Source organism: Carassius auratus, chromosome 32, assembly GCF_003368295.1.
Source record: "Carassius auratus strain Wakin chromosome 32, ASM336829v1, whole genome shotgun sequence".
Classification (NCBI taxonomy): Eukaryota; Metazoa; Chordata; class Actinopteri; order Cypriniformes; family Cyprinidae; genus Carassius; species Carassius auratus.
In genome coordinates this window covers 26,946,428-26,963,310 of record NC_039274.1, presented here as the reverse complement: position 1 = coordinate 26,963,310, position 16,883 = coordinate 26,946,428, and the positions used below count along the sequence as shown (strand labels likewise).

General features: G+C 36.7%; 2 protein-coding genes across 3 annotated transcripts; both read right to left on the bottom strand.

The window, feature by feature from the left end:
• Positions 1-619: 619 nt before the first annotated feature.
• Positions 620-4,465, bottom strand: pdcd7 (programmed cell death 7). Its single transcript, XM_026216172.1, has 5 exons — positions 3,430-4,465; positions 2,068-2,206; positions 1,566-1,796; positions 1,178-1,265; positions 620-1,083 (listed from the first exon to the last, which is right to left on the bottom strand). Exons 1-5 carry the CDS (start codon positions 4,360-4,362, stop codon positions 963-965), a joined length of 1,512 nt encoding a protein of 503 aa, XP_026071957.1. The 5' UTR covers positions 4,363-4,465; the 3' UTR covers positions 620-962.
• Positions 4,466-5,280: 815 nt separating this feature from the next.
• On the bottom strand, positions 5,281-16,788 carry LOC113051968 (ATP-dependent Clp protease ATP-binding subunit clpX-like, mitochondrial). 2 transcript variants are annotated; one of them, XM_026216170.1, is made up of 14 exons: positions 16,445-16,788; positions 15,770-15,921; positions 15,510-15,627; positions 14,694-14,848; positions 14,429-14,591; positions 13,274-13,315; positions 10,398-10,574; positions 9,725-9,889; positions 9,547-9,635; positions 8,848-9,012; positions 8,350-8,652; positions 7,402-7,494; positions 7,181-7,287; positions 5,281-6,474 (listed from the first exon to the last, which is right to left on the bottom strand). In XM_026216170.1, exons 1-14 carry the CDS (start codon positions 16,497-16,499, stop codon positions 6,384-6,386), a joined length of 1,875 nt encoding a protein of 624 aa, XP_026071955.1. In that variant the 5' UTR covers positions 16,500-16,788; the 3' UTR covers positions 5,281-6,383. The 2 variants fall into 2 exon arrangements, with proteins under 2 accessions (XP_026071955.1, XP_026071956.1); XM_026216171.1 differs by lacking the exon at positions 13,274-13,315.
• Positions 16,789-16,883: the final 95 nt, after the last annotated feature.

Sequence of the window (16,883 nt, the reverse complement as noted above, 5' to 3'; positions counted from 1 at the left end):
GTTCTGAAGGTAAAAGGGGTTCAACCTGGTACTAGCAAGGTGTACATAAAAAAGTGGCCAGTGTGTGTGTGTGTGTGTGAATATGCATATATACACATGTAACCCTGGACAACTAAATCAGCCTTAAGTGTAAATTTTTCAAAATTGAGATTCATACATCATCTGAAAGCTGAAATGAGCTTTCCATTGATGTATGGTTTATTAGGATCGGACAATATTTGGTCGAGATACAACTATTTGAAATTCTGGAATCTGAGGGCGCAAAAAAAATCGAAATATTGAGAAAATCACCTTTAAAGTTGTCCAAATTAATTCTTTGCAATGCATATTACAAAAAATATATATATATTTGATATTTACAGTAGGAAATGTACAAAATATCTTCATGGAACATGATCTTTACTTAATATCCTAATGATTTTTTGCATAAAAGAAAAAACAATAATTTTGACCCATACGTTTTTTGTTTTTTTTGGCTATTGCTAAAAATAAACCCCAGCGATTTAAGACTGGCTTTGTGCTCCAGGGTCACAAATATATTAAGCAAAAAAGGATTTATGCAAAATATTCATGAAAATAAACATACACGCTATAATATAACAACATTTACACATCATAGTAGTATTTATTCTATTCATTTATTGTGATTTAAATAAAACTTAACTATTTTAGTCTTTTTAATGTTATTATAATCCGTATTGCATCAACAACAATCAACACTGGGAATAATGACAATAAAAAATCCAAGCACATAAGTAATAACAATGTGTAAAATGCACTTAACAATCGTAAAAATAATAATAATAATAAAAAAATGTTTTCATTATGCAAATCATTTCGTTGATTTAAAGATGACATGTTTTCTGGAGATCCACTCTATCTAGTATCCTTTAATATGGTCACACATTTTCCCAGCCAAACCTTTTTCCCCCCACATGAATGCGTCGGATCATAACTGAGCATCATTTCTCCAGGGCTGTGGCCCAGACGTCGTCAGCTGGTTGTTCGGGCAGAACCCAGCCCGGAGGAACCGATGTACCGTCAGGGTGTTGGTCAGAAACCAGGAACTGATCCCACTCTCTCCTGTCAGCAGAAATATGACATCAACACATACTTTGAGTTAAGTCACATTTACTCAGAGTTATTTTTAGAGTTCACTTCTGATCTGAAAACAGACCTTATTTGAATCAGCGCAGGAAGGGAGCGCTCTGCCTGCGTGTAGTAATCCAGGAACGGCTGAAGAGGGTGATCGGGTGGCAATTCAGCTAAAGAAAAAGAAACCAATAGAGTTTACAAGCATGCAACTGAAGAAATGCACATCTACATCTTCCATTTTGTGCTGAGGTATCTATAACACACAGCACTTACGAACAATGAAAACAAGGCAACAGGTGCCGTAAAAATCCCAGTGCAAGAAAAGATCACCAGTAGATTTATTCTCTACTATTTCAGGATGCATCTGTCCACACAAGTGAAGCACATCCTCAAATAGCACAGAGACTCAGAAATGACTATACTGCCACCTTGTGGTCTCTTTAGAAAAGAGTGTGTGTGTGTAAAATCACCTCCAAACAGCATGGTGTCCACCTGTCGTTTCTTCTGCAGCAGCTTCTCTTTCTCTTTCTTCAGTCGTTTCTCGCGGTCTCGCTTGCGCTCCTCCTCCTGTTCTCCCTCCAGCATGACTCTCAGAGCTTTCTCTTCTGTGGCGTACACAGCCGTGCGCTTACGGATCAGACTCCTCAACCGCTCCAAGTGACCCTCAAACCTCTCGTCACTCTCCTTCCCTGGAAACATGCCTGATAAAATGGGAAAAAATGAATGGAAATCGAGTCTTTTAGGTGAAGTGATTGGACTGAATGAATCTCTGAACATGACGAAGACACAAAATCTCTTGGAATTATTTTTTTACACCCCAGTTTCATATTTAAAAACAGCTATAAATAAGCCATTCGTAGACTGATTTCTTCAAAAGGTGTGAAGAATAACGTTATACAGACCACAAAGTGTCAGATCAATTTCTTGGGGACATTAAAATCAAGCAAACAAAATCATATTTTTTTGCTGTACCCTTCCTGGCTGCAGCCTCTTTCCTGAGTTTTCGGAGTTTTTCCAGTGATTTGAGGATGTCCAGCATTCTCTTGGCATCAGCTTGTTTCTTCCTGACTTCTGAGAGAACAGCATCAGCGGCCAGCTTCAACTCTTTCTCCTGAACAGAGATATTGATGGACATTTTTTTGCATACTCTGAAATTTACACTATTATATATTCTCTCTCTCTCTCTCTATATATATATATATACACCCTGAAATATATGCCAGAATTAATAATGTATGTTTCTGAGTACTGACTGGTTAATATAGCAGTGATTTCCAATTTGTGAAGAAAAAAAAAAAAGTTATTTAATAAGGACTAACTGGATGCAAGGTAATATTGAGGACACAGGAAAAACTAAAATCTGATTATAAATAAATATTCACAAAAACTTTTTAAATGTAAAGACTACAGAAATATCCAGAATATTCAGAATAAATTGCCCACTTCTGATGCCAGGCATTCAGAAACATGACAAAAAAAAGCAACATCTGTTCAAAGCAAAGTAGAAATTATATAAACAGAGAAAATAAAATATATTATTATAACTGAAGCATTTTAATAAAAGAAAACCATTTGAAATAAATGTAAAAAAGAAACACATTATTCATTTAATATTTGAATAACATAGTATTATATTAATAATGTAGTATAATAAATGTGTGTATATGTATAGTATAATTAATAATAGTATAAAAACGGCATAATATTAATAAGTATATTAACTGTTATTATATAATTATATGGTATAACTAATATTTAAAATACAGTATAATATTGCAAAATTATATAGTATAACTAATATTTAAAATAATAATACAGTATATTACAAAATTATATAGCATAACTAATATTTACTAAAATAATACTGTGTAATATTACAAAATTATACAGCATAACTATTACTAATATTTAAAATAATAATACCGTATATAGCAAAATTATATAGTATAATTAATATTTAAAATACAGTATAATATTGCAAAATTATATAGTATAACTAATACTTAACATAATAATAAAGTATAATATTGCAAAATTATATAGCATAATTAATATTTAAAATAATACCATATAATATTGCAAAATTATATAGTATAATTTATGTTTAAATAATAGTGTAATATTACAATTAAAATAATAATACAGTATAATATTACAAAATGATATAGTATAACTAATATTTAAAATAATAATACAGTATAATAGTTAGTAATTAATATTTATAAATATAATATTTAATGGGACATTTTAAGGAATACATGATTAAAGAGCGATGTATAACAGGACTGAACCACACTTGTGGCCCAGCTGTTGAAAGCTGAGAGTTGTCCTCACTCTGTTCTTCTCCTCCACTTCAAGAATGCGTTTCATCTGCCATTTATCAATCTCGGCCTCTCGTTCAGCACGTCTAGCCTCCTGCTCCAGCTTCTCCTCCTCGTGCTCCATCTTTCGTCTCCTCATCCTGGCTCTCTTCTTACGAATTAGCAGCAGTTTCCTCTTGAGGCCGTCGACACAGTCCGGGTCCTTCAGGTCCGTCAGGCTCTCCTGGATGTTGTTCTTCAGCTCGATCGCTTTTGAGAGGCTTTCGTTCCAAACGTCCTCGTTCTCCAAACTATCCTTCAGCACCTGACACAGCCTGTTTAACTCAGACAGCATCTGGACAGTCCCATACAGCTTCTGTCGGACATGAGAGAGGGACGGCTTGGACTTGGTTTGCTTCGGTTCAGGGGATGTGTGTCTTCTCTTAAGCAGGAAACTCCGAATCCATTGCTCGTCTCTCGATCTCTGCAGGGATTCTTCATCAGAAGCTGTTATAGAGATGGATTTACTCTGGCTTTGGTTGTTTTGTTGGCCGTCCAGCCAGGGTCTGTTCATAGACTGACTGTTGAATGGGTAGTTCTGCCGGTTGGAGGAGTAAAGCTGATATGATGGAGGTGCTGCATCTGGATGCTGAGGCGGGTTTGGTGGGACTTGTCCCGTGAAGTGATGCTCTGGAGGACGCCACTGGTTCTGGGACCAGCACGGAGGCGGGTTCTCGCTGTGCTGCGGAGGGGGTCTGCTCGGGTCGAAAGCGGGGAACGGGGGCCAGAGATGCTGCTGCAGCGCCGGAGGTGGATGCTGATACAGGGGCCACGCGTGTCCCGGTGCGGGCGGAGGAGGAGGTGGTCCGGCGCCTCCTCCTGCATAAACAGCGCCATCTAAACCCGCGGGAGCGCCGAAGGGAGGCGGCGGGGCGCCCGTGTAACCGAACTGATGAGGGTTATCCATTATTTCACTCTGAAATCAACAGCAACCCAGTGCTGAAGCGCATTGTTGTGAGCGACGCCGAGGACAAGCTTTAAACGGAAGTTATGAAGGAAGGACTTCCGGTGCGTCTTCAAAATAAAACCCCTTTCAAGTTAAAAGTGATGGATAGTTCCTAGACGATACTACCAAACCGGGATATAACACATCATGATTCAATTTTAGATTAAAATGTATAGATGTTTAAGTAAATGTATGATTTTTTAATGCTGTAACTGGTAATGGTTTTTTCGTAACTTTTTCTTTTTTTTAAATACATACTCCTACCGCGAGCAGCTTTTTTTATTTTTTAATAGTATTTTTTCTTCCTGAATGCATTTTATTTTAAATTAAATGTGTATATACTACTGTACTTTTGCTGTAGTGTGTCTGTAGGAAATATCAGTTTACATTTCCAAACATCCCTTTCACCATTAATTGTAATAATCCGGTGAGATTTTTGCATTCACAAGAGAAGCTCTTTTAATTTTTTTTATCTAATGATTTAAGCACTTGTTAGTATTTTTCATTGTATATGATGACTTTATATATTTGTATATAAAATCATTCAGTTATTTTGTCCATTATATCCCTCTTTGTTTGTTCCCGTTTAATAAATAGGTAAACATTTCATTGTTTGTTATTGCAATGAACAGTTTACCTTCAGATGACAACTTTGGCATCATTTAGCTACTCACCCTCGTGTTGTTTTAACTTTATTCCTTGCAAAACAAAAAGAGCAGTCAGACAGAATGAAAGCCTCCTTCGTTATTCACTTTAAATGCATCTCTTATACAGTGTTAGTGAATGAGGACTGAGGCAGTCAACCACAATGGAAAAAAAGTCCTGGGACAACACAATCTTTCTCTCAGTGTTCATTAAAATACAACAGAATACCTGCACTGATCAGTGATAATATTTACATTTTATTCCTTACATACATTAGTTTTGTACATGTGTGCTTAAGTGTGAGGATCAAAAACATACATGGTTTCTACTCTCTCTATACAAAAATTAACCCCTTTCCCACCTTGCACTTAATTCATATCATTCTGTAACAACGCAATTCAAAAAGAAAAAAGCAATCAATTTCTGTGAAGCAACTACAAATGAGTTCAGGAGAGATCACTGTGAAACTACTGCAGTTAGTGATACACAACTTTCTCAAAGAGACCAAAGTTACTCGTGTACCATTTGTTTTAATCTGGCCAATACAAATAAATCTTCCACCACTGCGCCACTTTGTGAATAACAACAGAATTTCTTGACAACACATTGATACAATTCAATACAATTCCAGAAAGTCACTGATGTTCTTGACTCTTATCCCAATGCAGATAGCAGCTTGAGTGTACTAGCAAAACTGACATGAAAAAATCCCATCGCATTGATTGAAGGGGGAGAAAAAAACAAGTCGGAGACCTAATTAACTTAAATTGATATTAAGATGGGTTACTAATTATTATACATGTGTGTCAGCTACAAAAACTGATTTAGCATGGGCATATTGGGAGCCTTTTTTATAAAAAATGATCAGATAGAGCTTAATAAGGATCTATAATTGTATCAATACAACAGTATAACTAGTACATGACCAATATGACACAAATGTGTAATTTATTCCAAGCCGGACAAAGAAAAACATTGTGGATCTGAAGTCAAACACACATTGGTACAAGCCTTCTTCACTTTCTGTCTGTTTGGTGTCCAATCAAACAGTTCATAAAATCACTTGCAAGATCAAGTTAATAAGAATAAAATAAAATTCTCTTTACATTTCACATACAGTTAACAATCTCTTTACGAGGAAAGTGTCAGGGGAGAATTAGGTTTATTTTAAACTCATTTCTCTACGCCATGATTGCTTAAAGTAAAGGTATGATTTGGCATATTTTCGAGGAATAAGATTTTCCAAAACGAGTAACAAATCATCACTAACATACAGTGAGAAATGGACCCTTAAGGAGCTAAAGAAATGTCTTGACTATAAACCGGGTTTGTCGTTTTTAGTTCTTGGCGGCATCAGCGTGTCTTGTCCAGTTTTCCTCTTCGATTCCAGAGTCGTATTCCTCCTCAGAGGAGTCTTTAGCTGCAGCTCTGAGAGAAGAGGAAAGCAAAAGAGTCAATGTGATTAGTTCAAACGACCACAATGTGCCATTAAACAAATGAGACACTAAATTCAAAGGGACAGCAATGTGTGCTGGTTTACTTAGAGAACGATTTCTATGTTCATAATAATCAAATAAATAAATAATTTTAAATTGAATCCAGAATGAGGAATCATTACTCGTTTGAGTTAAAAAATAATGATACAGAGCAGATATTTTTCTTGATATGAATAATTTTTATGTAAAATATAAGCATTACTACAAATTATATATACACACACACACACACACAATCACACACACACACATACATACACATATATACACATACATGCATACATACATATATTAGTGGTGGGCCGTTATCGTCGTTAACGTGCTGCGTTAAGGTGAGACTCTTATCGGGCGATAAAAAAAAATATATATATCGCAGCTAATCTATTCTCAAATTTGGAGCTGGACACACACACACACACACACACATATATACATACAATTTAAATAATTTTTGCTATAACAGTTTAACTGCAATGTGCATTACAGTTCAAATAAATAAACAAATAAAAATATGGTGTCTTCGAAGTAAATTCTTCAAATGATTGACAGATCTACTTAGATTAATTTTTTTCCTTATTTTGCCCACTCGAAGCACATTTGATCAGAAAAAGTAACAAACAAGGTCACGCAGCTCTCACCGTATGTACCGAGGTGGCGCTTTTCCATCAACCACTTCCTTGTTCACTTCCACGGACACAATATCTGAATGTGGCACCTCAAACATGGGATCTAGCAGCAGTTTCTCCTGTTGGGAAATAGTGCCAGCTTATGACCTCACAAGAGCACATGTCATTATACCAGCATGCCTTTGAGGAAGTGAAAACTTCACAAAGCAAACAACAAAACAGCATTGTCTTACCATTATGGATCTCAGCCCACGTGCTCCGGTTTTACGCTCCAGAGCCAATCTGGCAATCGCTCTCAGGGCATCAGGTGTCATGCTCAGATCACACTAATACAAAACAAAGACACAGCACATCCAGAAACACTTCATCATTCACTTTTCATTTATCACCTTTTATTATATTATGTACGATATAAATATATTCACTCAATGAGAAGCACTAAAAACTATTTGCTTAATAATCTAATAGAAACATATACGTAAGGCATGTGTGTACAGCTATAGATATACAGCTAACCATGCATTACCCCATTTATACCATGGTCTTTTGCCAGCACTGACGACTTAAAGCTATTAATGGTGTTTGCAGTGCAATATTGACAGGAAAGATAAAAATGTCAGTCAGTTATGGCTTGTAAGTGCTAGCATTCTGCCCGCTTCAAATCAGACACAGAGATGAAACGGTGAGGTAAGGTCACATTTATTACAATGAATGAATTACATTTACTTGATTATCAATCAGTCAAGAAAGAGAAAAAGAGATATGACGGTTGCATGACCTGCGTCTGCGCATCTGTCTCTTACAGACAATAAGGATATGAGCTTAGTTACTTAAACAGCAATTTTACCAATGCAGAAATCCAGTATCCAAGCTATTTTATTAAATACAATTCACAGGGCAGCATTGACGACAAGTTTCTGTGCTCCTGAATGTTTCTGCGTGCACAACGCAATCTCATTCTCTCACTCTGTGCAAGTAATGTGTGTGCGTCAATGAAAGCAGTGCATTAATATAGAACGTTGATTAAACTGACTTGGAACTATCTGTGTGTGCATTAAAGCGTTTTAATGCATACCTGCCAGCCAATCAGAATCAAGTACTGAGACAGACCATGGTATAAAAATTTAATATTAATATAAACACAATTTCTTTTAAATATAAACTGTATATCAGGCACCAACCTTGTCCATGCTGAAGAGAGCCTGATACTGAGGCACAACAGCATTGCGTGGCTCTGTGAGGATCCGCACCAGTGTCTCCTCATCCAGGCTGTGCAGTGGGACCACGACAGGAAGACGGCCCACAAACTCCGGAATCATCCCGAACTCAATGAGGTCTCTGGCCTCCACGTGATTCAGAAGCCGGTCCTTCTCCTCGATCTCAGCCACCACGTCCACCTCTCCACCCGTGGTGTTGGCCAGGTCAGCCGCCGCCGCCGCCCGTCGACCTTTCCCCATGTTAGATGGCGTTCCAAACCCAAGGTACTACATATGGAATATGAAGGCAACAGCTACATTATAAAAACAGAATTTTCCATCGTGACATTTTTCTGAAAAATCTCCTTTTTGAACCTAGACGGTTCATCTGATTTTCACCAAAATGAATTAACCGAGAAGGGCTTGCATGATTGTGTAAAATAAAACCTTGTTGTTATGTGTCTACATCCTGTTTTTACTCACCTTCTCATTCTTTCTCCTGCTGATGATACGGTCAAGTCCGTTGAACGCTCCAGATGCTACAAACAGGATGTTGGTGGTGTCCACTTGGACAGTTTCACCTCTCAGTTTCCTTGTGTTCTTCTCAGGAACATTAACAATAGTGCCTTCCAGTAGCTTCAGTAAACCCTGTCAAAAACAATGAAGCACATGACACTCATCACCACTAAATTAGTTTCAGGTTATTTTTTTAAATCCTGAAGTAAAGACATTGTATTTTTAGGCACCAATGGTTATTTAGACAAAATTATTTGTATAAGCTGCATTTTATGGAAGCGTGTTTCTGCCACAGAATACAAAAAAATGTAAATGTTCAGTAAGTATATCACAATTCTGTTTTTGTTCTTTCAAGAATTGGCCGAATTGGCAAAAAAAAAAAAAAACCTGTGAGATAAAAACTAACTGTGAGATAAAAAGGTTGTGATTACCTTCTTATTCTGTGGTGGAAAAACATGTTTTCCATAGCATTTTGCAGAAATGAGTCAACCACAAGTGATTAAAGTAGTACAGAAATACAGAAGTGAGATTCCAAGAATAACAGACTGTTTCTGTTAATCTTTAACAGCATTCTTGCGATTCAGGACAAAGTTCAGCTGAATATCAGTGACATATCTGAAGCGTGTGACCTAGTACAGTGAATCTGGGTTATGTTTAATGACCAACCTGCTGCACTCCCTCTCCTCCCACGTCCCTTAACTGATGGATCCCAGGAACGCTCCCTATCTTGTCTACTTCATCCAAAAACACGATACCTGAAACAATTTCAACACCCCAATCAAAGTTTTATTGAACAAACTCCTGGACAACATGGTCTGTGGTTAGATGTCACAAGACGTGTTACCTTGTTGCGCTTTCTCGATCACATAGTTGGCGTCTTGCAGTAGCTTAGCGATGACTGACTCGATGTCCTCTCCCACGTACCCTGCCTGAGTGAGGGTGGTGCAGTCACAGATCGCAAAGGGAACATCCAGGCATTTGGCCAGTGTTTGGGCCAGAAGTGTTTTCCCTGTAGCACAGATTAGTTAGGTCAAGACATACGTTTCAAAAGTTTAGGGACATTTAGGTTTTTAAATGAAATAATTATGTAATTCTAATATTAAAAACAGTAATATTGTGAAATATTATTATTATTAAAAAAATAACTGATGCCGAAGAATCTTTAGCGTCATAACTCCAGTCTTCAGTGTCACATGATTCTTCAGAAATCATTCTAATATGCTGATTTGCTGCTCGAGAAAGATTTATTATCAATGTGAAAAACAGCTGTGCTACTTTATTTGCTTTTGGAGACAGTGATACTTTTTTCAGCATTATTAGATGAATGGAAAATTCAAAAGAACAGCATTTATTTGAAATGGAATTTGTGTTACATCATACATGTTTTTACCGCCACTTTTGATCAATTTAATGTATCCTTGCTGAATAAAAGCATTCTTTTTTTATCTTATTGACCCCTAGCTTATCAAAAAATGTGTCAAATTGTCCACAACACTGAAAGAGTATTTCTGTCTCACCTGAGCCGGTGGGGCCCAGCAGCACTATGTTGCTCTTCTCTAGTTTGATGTCAGTGTGTGTGGAGTCCAGCACTTCTCCTCCTCTCTTCTCTGGAGGTGCCTGCTGGTTCAGCTGCTGCTGCATGGAGGCGCCCAGAGCATTTCCATGAGGACTGATCCCTGCAATCTGCAGCAGCTCTGGACAAATTACACAACAGTAGCAAAAACTAAATACAAAATGCATGTATTTTGAGTTTTCGAAGATTAGGGAATTCACAAAAGATTTCTGAATTTCAAGGAATCTTCATTATGTATGTAATGATTTAGTGATTTGAAATCTCAGCTTAAGCGGTTTTATATAATTATACAACAGTCAATGATTTTGATGTCTCACTCGTTATGTTTACAGCAATGCGTTTGCAATCGCAGTCTACAAGGCAAGACATTCAAAAATGGCTTGAATCAAAACATTCAAAACGCAATTTGTTTGTTAAACCATTTTTTAAATATTTTAATTAATTTGCACAGGCAAAATTAGCAGGTAATTTTATCATAATCAAAATTATTTGTGGTAATTGACAGCATGCAACATATGAGGTCAGTTCAGATGAACTTGTGTTGAACATTTCTAACAGTCAATTTGTAAAAATAAAAAAAAGAAAGAAAAAAAGGCTAATTAAGTTATAATAAAATAAATGAGTCAATTGTTAAATTACAATTTTAAAAAAATGATTAAAAACTTAAATATACAGTATTGTTCAAAATAATAGCAGTACAATGTGACTAACCAGAATAATCAAGGTTTTTAGTATATTTTTTATTGCTACGTGGCAAACAAGTTACCAGTAGGTTCAGTAGATTGTCAGAAAACAAACAAGACCCAGCATTCATGATATGCACGCTCTTAAGGCTGTGCAATTGGGCAATTAGTTGAAAGGGGTGTGTTCAAAAAAATAGCAGTGTCTACCTTTGACTGTACAAACTCAAAACTATTTTGTACAAACATTTTTTTTTCTGGGATTTAGCAATCCTGTGAATCACTAAACTAATATTTAGTTGTATGACCACAGTTTTTTAAAACTGCTTGACATCTGTGTGGCATGGAGTCAACCAACTTGTGGCACCTCTCAGCTGTTATTCCACTCCATGATTCTTTAACAACATTCCACAATTCATTCACATTTCTTGGTTTTGCTTCAGAAACAGCATTTTTGATATCACCCCACAAGTTCTCAATTGGATTAAGGTCTGGAGATTGGGCTGGCCACTCCATAACATTAATTTTGTTGGTTTGGAACCAAGACTTTGCCCGTTTACTAGTGTGTTTTGGGTCATTGTCTTGTTGAAACAACCATTTCAAGGGCATGTCCTCTTCAGCATAGGGCAACATGACCTCTTCAAGTATTTTAACATATGCAAACTGATCCATGATCCCTGGTATGCGATAAATAGGCCCAACACCATAGTAGGAGAAACATGCCCATATCATGATGCTTGCACCTCCATGCTTCACTGTCTTCACTGTGTACTGTGGCTTGAATTCAGAGTTTGGGGGTCGTCTCACAAACTGCCTGTGGCCCTTGGACCCAAAAAGAACAATTTTACTCTCATCAGTCCACAAAATGTTCCTCCATTTCTCTTTAGGCCAGTTGATGTGTGCTTTGGCAAATTGTAACCTCTTCTGCACATGCCTTTTTTTTAACAGAGGGACTTTGCGGGGGATTCTTGAAAATAGATTAGCTTCACACAGACGTCTTCTAACTGTCACAGTACTTACAGGTAACTCCAGACTGTCTTTGATCATCCTGGAGGTGATCATTGGCTGAGCCTTTGCCATTCTGGTTATTCTTCTATCCATTTTGATGGTTGTCTTCCGTTTTCTTCCACGTCTCTCTGGTTTTGCTCTCCATTTTAAGGCATTGGAGATCATTTTAGCTGAACAGCCTATCATTTTTTGCACCTCTTTATAGGTTTTCCCCTCTCTAATCAACTTTTTAATCAAAGTACGCTGTTCTTCTGAACAATGTCTTGAACGACCCATTTTCCTCAGCTTTCAAATGCATGTTCAACAAGTGTTGGCTTCATCCTTAAATAGGGGCCACCTGATTCACACCTGTTTCTTCACAAAATTGATGACCTCAGTGATTGAATGCCACACTGCTATTTTTTTGAACACACCCCTTTCAACTAATTCAACTAATTGCCCAATTGCACAGCCTTAAGAGCGTGCATATCATGAATGCTGGGTCTCATTTGTTTTCTGAGAATCTACTGAACCTACTGGTAACTTGTTTGCCACGTAGCAATAAAAAATATACGAAAAACCTTGATTATTCTGGTTAGTCACATTGTACTGCTATTATTTTGAACAATACTGTATTGCCTTAGCAACTAAAGCAATAAAAATTATGGCACAAAGTAATATAAAAAAATATATAAAAATATAAAAAGACCAAATATTTCATCAATAATATTAAAATAACACTGAAAACGATAGCACCAAAATGTGTACTCTCATCATCAGTGAAGACTAGGTAAAATCGCTTAGTGTGCACAGCTGCTCTATTCACTGGATCTAATGGGATTTCCTGTGACAGGAGCCTCTGAAAGCTGCATATGATGAGAGTTAAATCAGGTCACTAGGACACTCTCCCTCTCTGCTCGGCTGGTAAAAAAATGACATCATTGTTTCCGATACATGCACTGTCACTTTAAATATGTGTTAATATAACACTGAAAAGAAGTTAAAGGAAGTAAAGAAAACTGATGGGGTTTTTTGGCATTTGTACAACACCTAAAAAAGATCAAAGCAAACTGAAACAACACAGAACAGAAAAAAAAAACATTTCAAATGACACGGACATTAATGCAGATTATGGGTGTTGACATACACTTACTTGTAAACCTGTATTCATCCTCTCGTCGTCTTAGCTCTAGCTCTACAGAGAAAGGAGGACAGTTATGACGAAAACACTACCAATTCCCACGGTACAAGAAACCTTGACCTATTCAGGGCACTCTGCTGCAAAATTGCGAGTGAATTGTACAAATGCCAAATGACAAAAAAATGACAGATTGCATAAAATGTTGCTTTTGGATTATTACTAATGGATAATGTACATCACAATGGAGGTTATACTGGCTTCTAAAAAGAGTAGATTAGAAGATTTAAGAAGGTGCACAATGGAAATCTATGATGGGTTGCTAGTCCTTCAAACATGACACATCCGAAAAGAGCACTTAAAGGAAACGTTCACTCAAAAGTGGAAAATCATTCACACTTATGCGGTCCAAGGTGTAGATGAGCTTGTTGCTTCATCAGAACAGATTTTGAGCATAACATAACTTACTCACCTATAGATCCTCTTTAGCGAATGGGTGCCGTCAGAATAAGAGTCCAAACAGCTGATAAAAACATAATACTCCAGCCCATAAATCTACATCTTCTAAAAAGCAGAGTGAAAAGCAAACTCTCATTCTGACGGCACCCATTCACTGTTGAGGATCCGTTGTAGAGTAAGTGATGTAATGCTACATTTCTCCAAAACTGTTCTGATGGAAGAAACAAATTCGTCTTTATCTTGGATGGCCTGTGGGTGAGTAAACTTTAAACAAATTCTAATTTTCGGGTGAACTGTTCCTTTAAAAGTAGATTATAATATTAATCCCTTGGCAATCATCACTACTACTATTTTATCATATTTAGGTTTAGGGATTTGTTCAAATCCTTACTTAAGCTTTGATATGTAAAGGAATAGCACACTTTAATGAACATTTAAAATCATTTTTGGATACTTTTTTATTTTAATCTTTGAAGCACAAAAGGATCACTTCTCAATTTCCTGCTTTCAACTGATGAGTTAAACCTGTCTTTCTGATTACATCAAGTATAATTTGTATCCTGTGACAGATTAATACCCTAATGGCTATGAGTCTCTTATATAAGAACGGTTGAGTGAAAACCACCTGTTCCTAACTTCTCTGTGTTCGACACACACACACCCACACACACACACCCACACACACACACACACACGCTCTGCAGTACAAACCTCGAGGAGTGAGGGAGGCCTGTTTCTCCACCTCCACCTGCTGCTGCCTGGAGCCTGCCGGCATGTTGTTGTAGATGCGTTTATAATGATTGTACACGGCCACTGACAGAACCTTCTTAGCATGATCCTGACCCACAACAAACTTATCAAGATAACCAAAGATCTGCAAGAACACACAAAAAAAAAACAGAGACATTGCAGACCAGCTAACCTTGTAGTAGGTTGTTACACTGCTTTAAAATCTCAACGTTTAATGAATATTGACCTTTTTAGGAGGCGGAGGGGGTTTCTGCTGGAAAGCCAACTTGACAGCTTCAGCTGCAGACTCTGGGTCTTTACTCAAACTCTTCTTGGTGTCAGTTTCTGAAAGCACCACAAAAAAGTGGTGGCACTTTTCACATTTCACAAAGCGAGTTGATGCTGCAAAATAGAAAAAACACCTTAACTCAGTTTTTTTTTAGTTTTTTTTATATAAAATCGCTGAACGATTCTTGAATGAAAAGCATCAACATTGCTTAGTGAGATTATCGATTCGCAAAGGCAAAGGTTAATTATTTTGTTTAAAATGTAATAATGTAAATGTATTTTACAATATAACTACCATATGATATCTATGCATATTGTATTCCCAAATAATAATCATTATAATAATGCGCAGCCCATCAAACAACACCACAAACTGGAAGATTTGAAAGAAAGTCTTGAAACATAATTATGTTTAATTAAAGCAAGAAGTTAATAAATAAAGTTGAAAATTTAAATCCCAATCAGAAATGTTAGTTTTAACTAATCATCTTTTAAGCCATGTTACTAATTAAAATACAAGCAGATGAAAAAGCAACATTTTTTTTTGTATTTTTGTATTATGTATTTTTAGCACTGAACAGTTAGTTCAGTAAACACTCTGACCTATTTAAACAAGCTCAAGGCCAAAAGAAACCGATCACCTTGAGTAATCCACTCAGCAGACAGATAATTATAAGAAAAAATATTGAATAAAATCAAATAAGATTAAAAAAAAATGCAATGATAATAAAATATATTTTTTTACCAAACAATGTAATATAAATGAAGTACTCACAAACAAATGTTTCTACATGTGTGCAAGGATCTCCACATTTGGGGCACCTCAGGTGACTTCCTCCTTTTCCAGAATTACTAGAGCTGCTTCTTTTCCCACTTCCTTCACCGACAGATTTCTTAAAAGGAAAACAAGTGTAATAAAACAATTTCCAGGAAGAGCATGACTTAAATCGATAAAGTTATCACTTCCTTCTCAAACCCTTGTTGTCAGAGAACAAAGAGTGTATGACATGTAACACCACATATCTATCATCTTACCTTTCCACCATCTCCATCCTTCATCCCATCTTTTGCAGCATAATACACAGACGTCTCGGAGAACCACCTGACGGGGACGCGGCTTGCCAGATGAACCTCACGAGTCCCCAAGCGGCTCAGTAACAGCAGCTGCACTCCAGAGCCAGAGAATCCTGTGGCACAAACACAAACAGGAGAGCTACAGGAGGAAATAATCTCAAAATAACAATAATCTGATGACAGTTATGAAGTTTGAAGCGCCTCGACAGGACACTGGCAACAAAAACCACACTTTATTGGAGCACATCCAATGCAACATATAAAATAATGTTTCTAATCAGACTACAGGAGTCCTGATAATTGCATTTTCATATTATGAATCGGGTAAAAAAAATTCAGGCGAAACTAACTGATGACAAACATTAAACAAGTAAATTAATTATTATTCAGTTATTCAAATAATAATAATGATTATATAAACAAGCTTTAAAAAAAACATTTTTTTTTTACTTTAAACATTAAAATATGTCTCCTAAATGAAAGCTGACTTGTGAATATATTTATAATCGTAAATCATTCCGGTTTGTTTATATATTGTTAGCGCACTAGCAGCAGTGCTAGCCGAACTAACTAACGTTAGGTTAAAAAAACATCAAACAAACATCAATATTTTTAAAAGTGTGACTTTCTTCTTACCTCTGTGAGCTGAGTTTAGGAGTTTTCTCGCTGCTGAAGCACACGTACACGACATGTTTGAGTGTTGTTGTGTTTTTTGACAAACGGAATCGGTTGAAGGTTAGCGCTAGCCGAGAGCTAACGCACTGAAAGCCATTCAATACAGGCCCGACGATAACAAACGGCTTACGTCGAATATGTAAATTAATAAGAATCAATCACATTCATATGCGAACTATTTGGGGAGCTTACCTAAACACACAAGCTGTCTGAACTAGACACTGAGATATATGAGTAAACAACTGATGATGAAACACTTTCGAGTCACTGAATCATTCTGACCGTCCGAGAATCATCTCTGTCGACGAATCAATCCGCAATGATTCGAAGAATCACTCGGTTTAGTGAATCAATCTTTAACAATGAACATTGAACAGACTGTTACAATGAAATAAAACAA

Coding starts and splice junctions, on each gene's coding strand:
- pdcd7 (XM_026216172.1), bottom strand. CDS start 4,362: ATGGATAACCCTCATCAGTTCGGTTACACGGGCGCCCCGCCGCCTCCC. Junction 2,207..3,429: donor AAGTGGAGGAGAAGAACAGA/GTGAGGACAACT, acceptor ATCTCTGTTCAG/GAGAAAGAGTTGAAGCTGGC. Junction 1,797..2,067: donor AGAGGCTGCAGCCAGGAAGG/GTACAGCAAAAA, acceptor CCATTTTATCAG/GCATGTTTCCAGGGAAGGAG.
- LOC113051968 (XM_026216170.1), bottom strand. CDS start 16,499: ATGTCGTGTACGTGTGCTTCAGCAGCGAGAAAACTCCTAAACTCAGCT. Junction 15,628..15,769: donor AGGATGGAGATGGTGGAAAG/GTAAGATGATAG, acceptor TTTCCTTTTAAG/AAATCTGTCGGTGAAGGAAG. Junction 7,495..8,349: donor CTCTCTTCAGCATGGACAAG/GTTGGTGCCTGA, acceptor GTTTTGTATTAG/TGTGATCTGAGCATGACACC.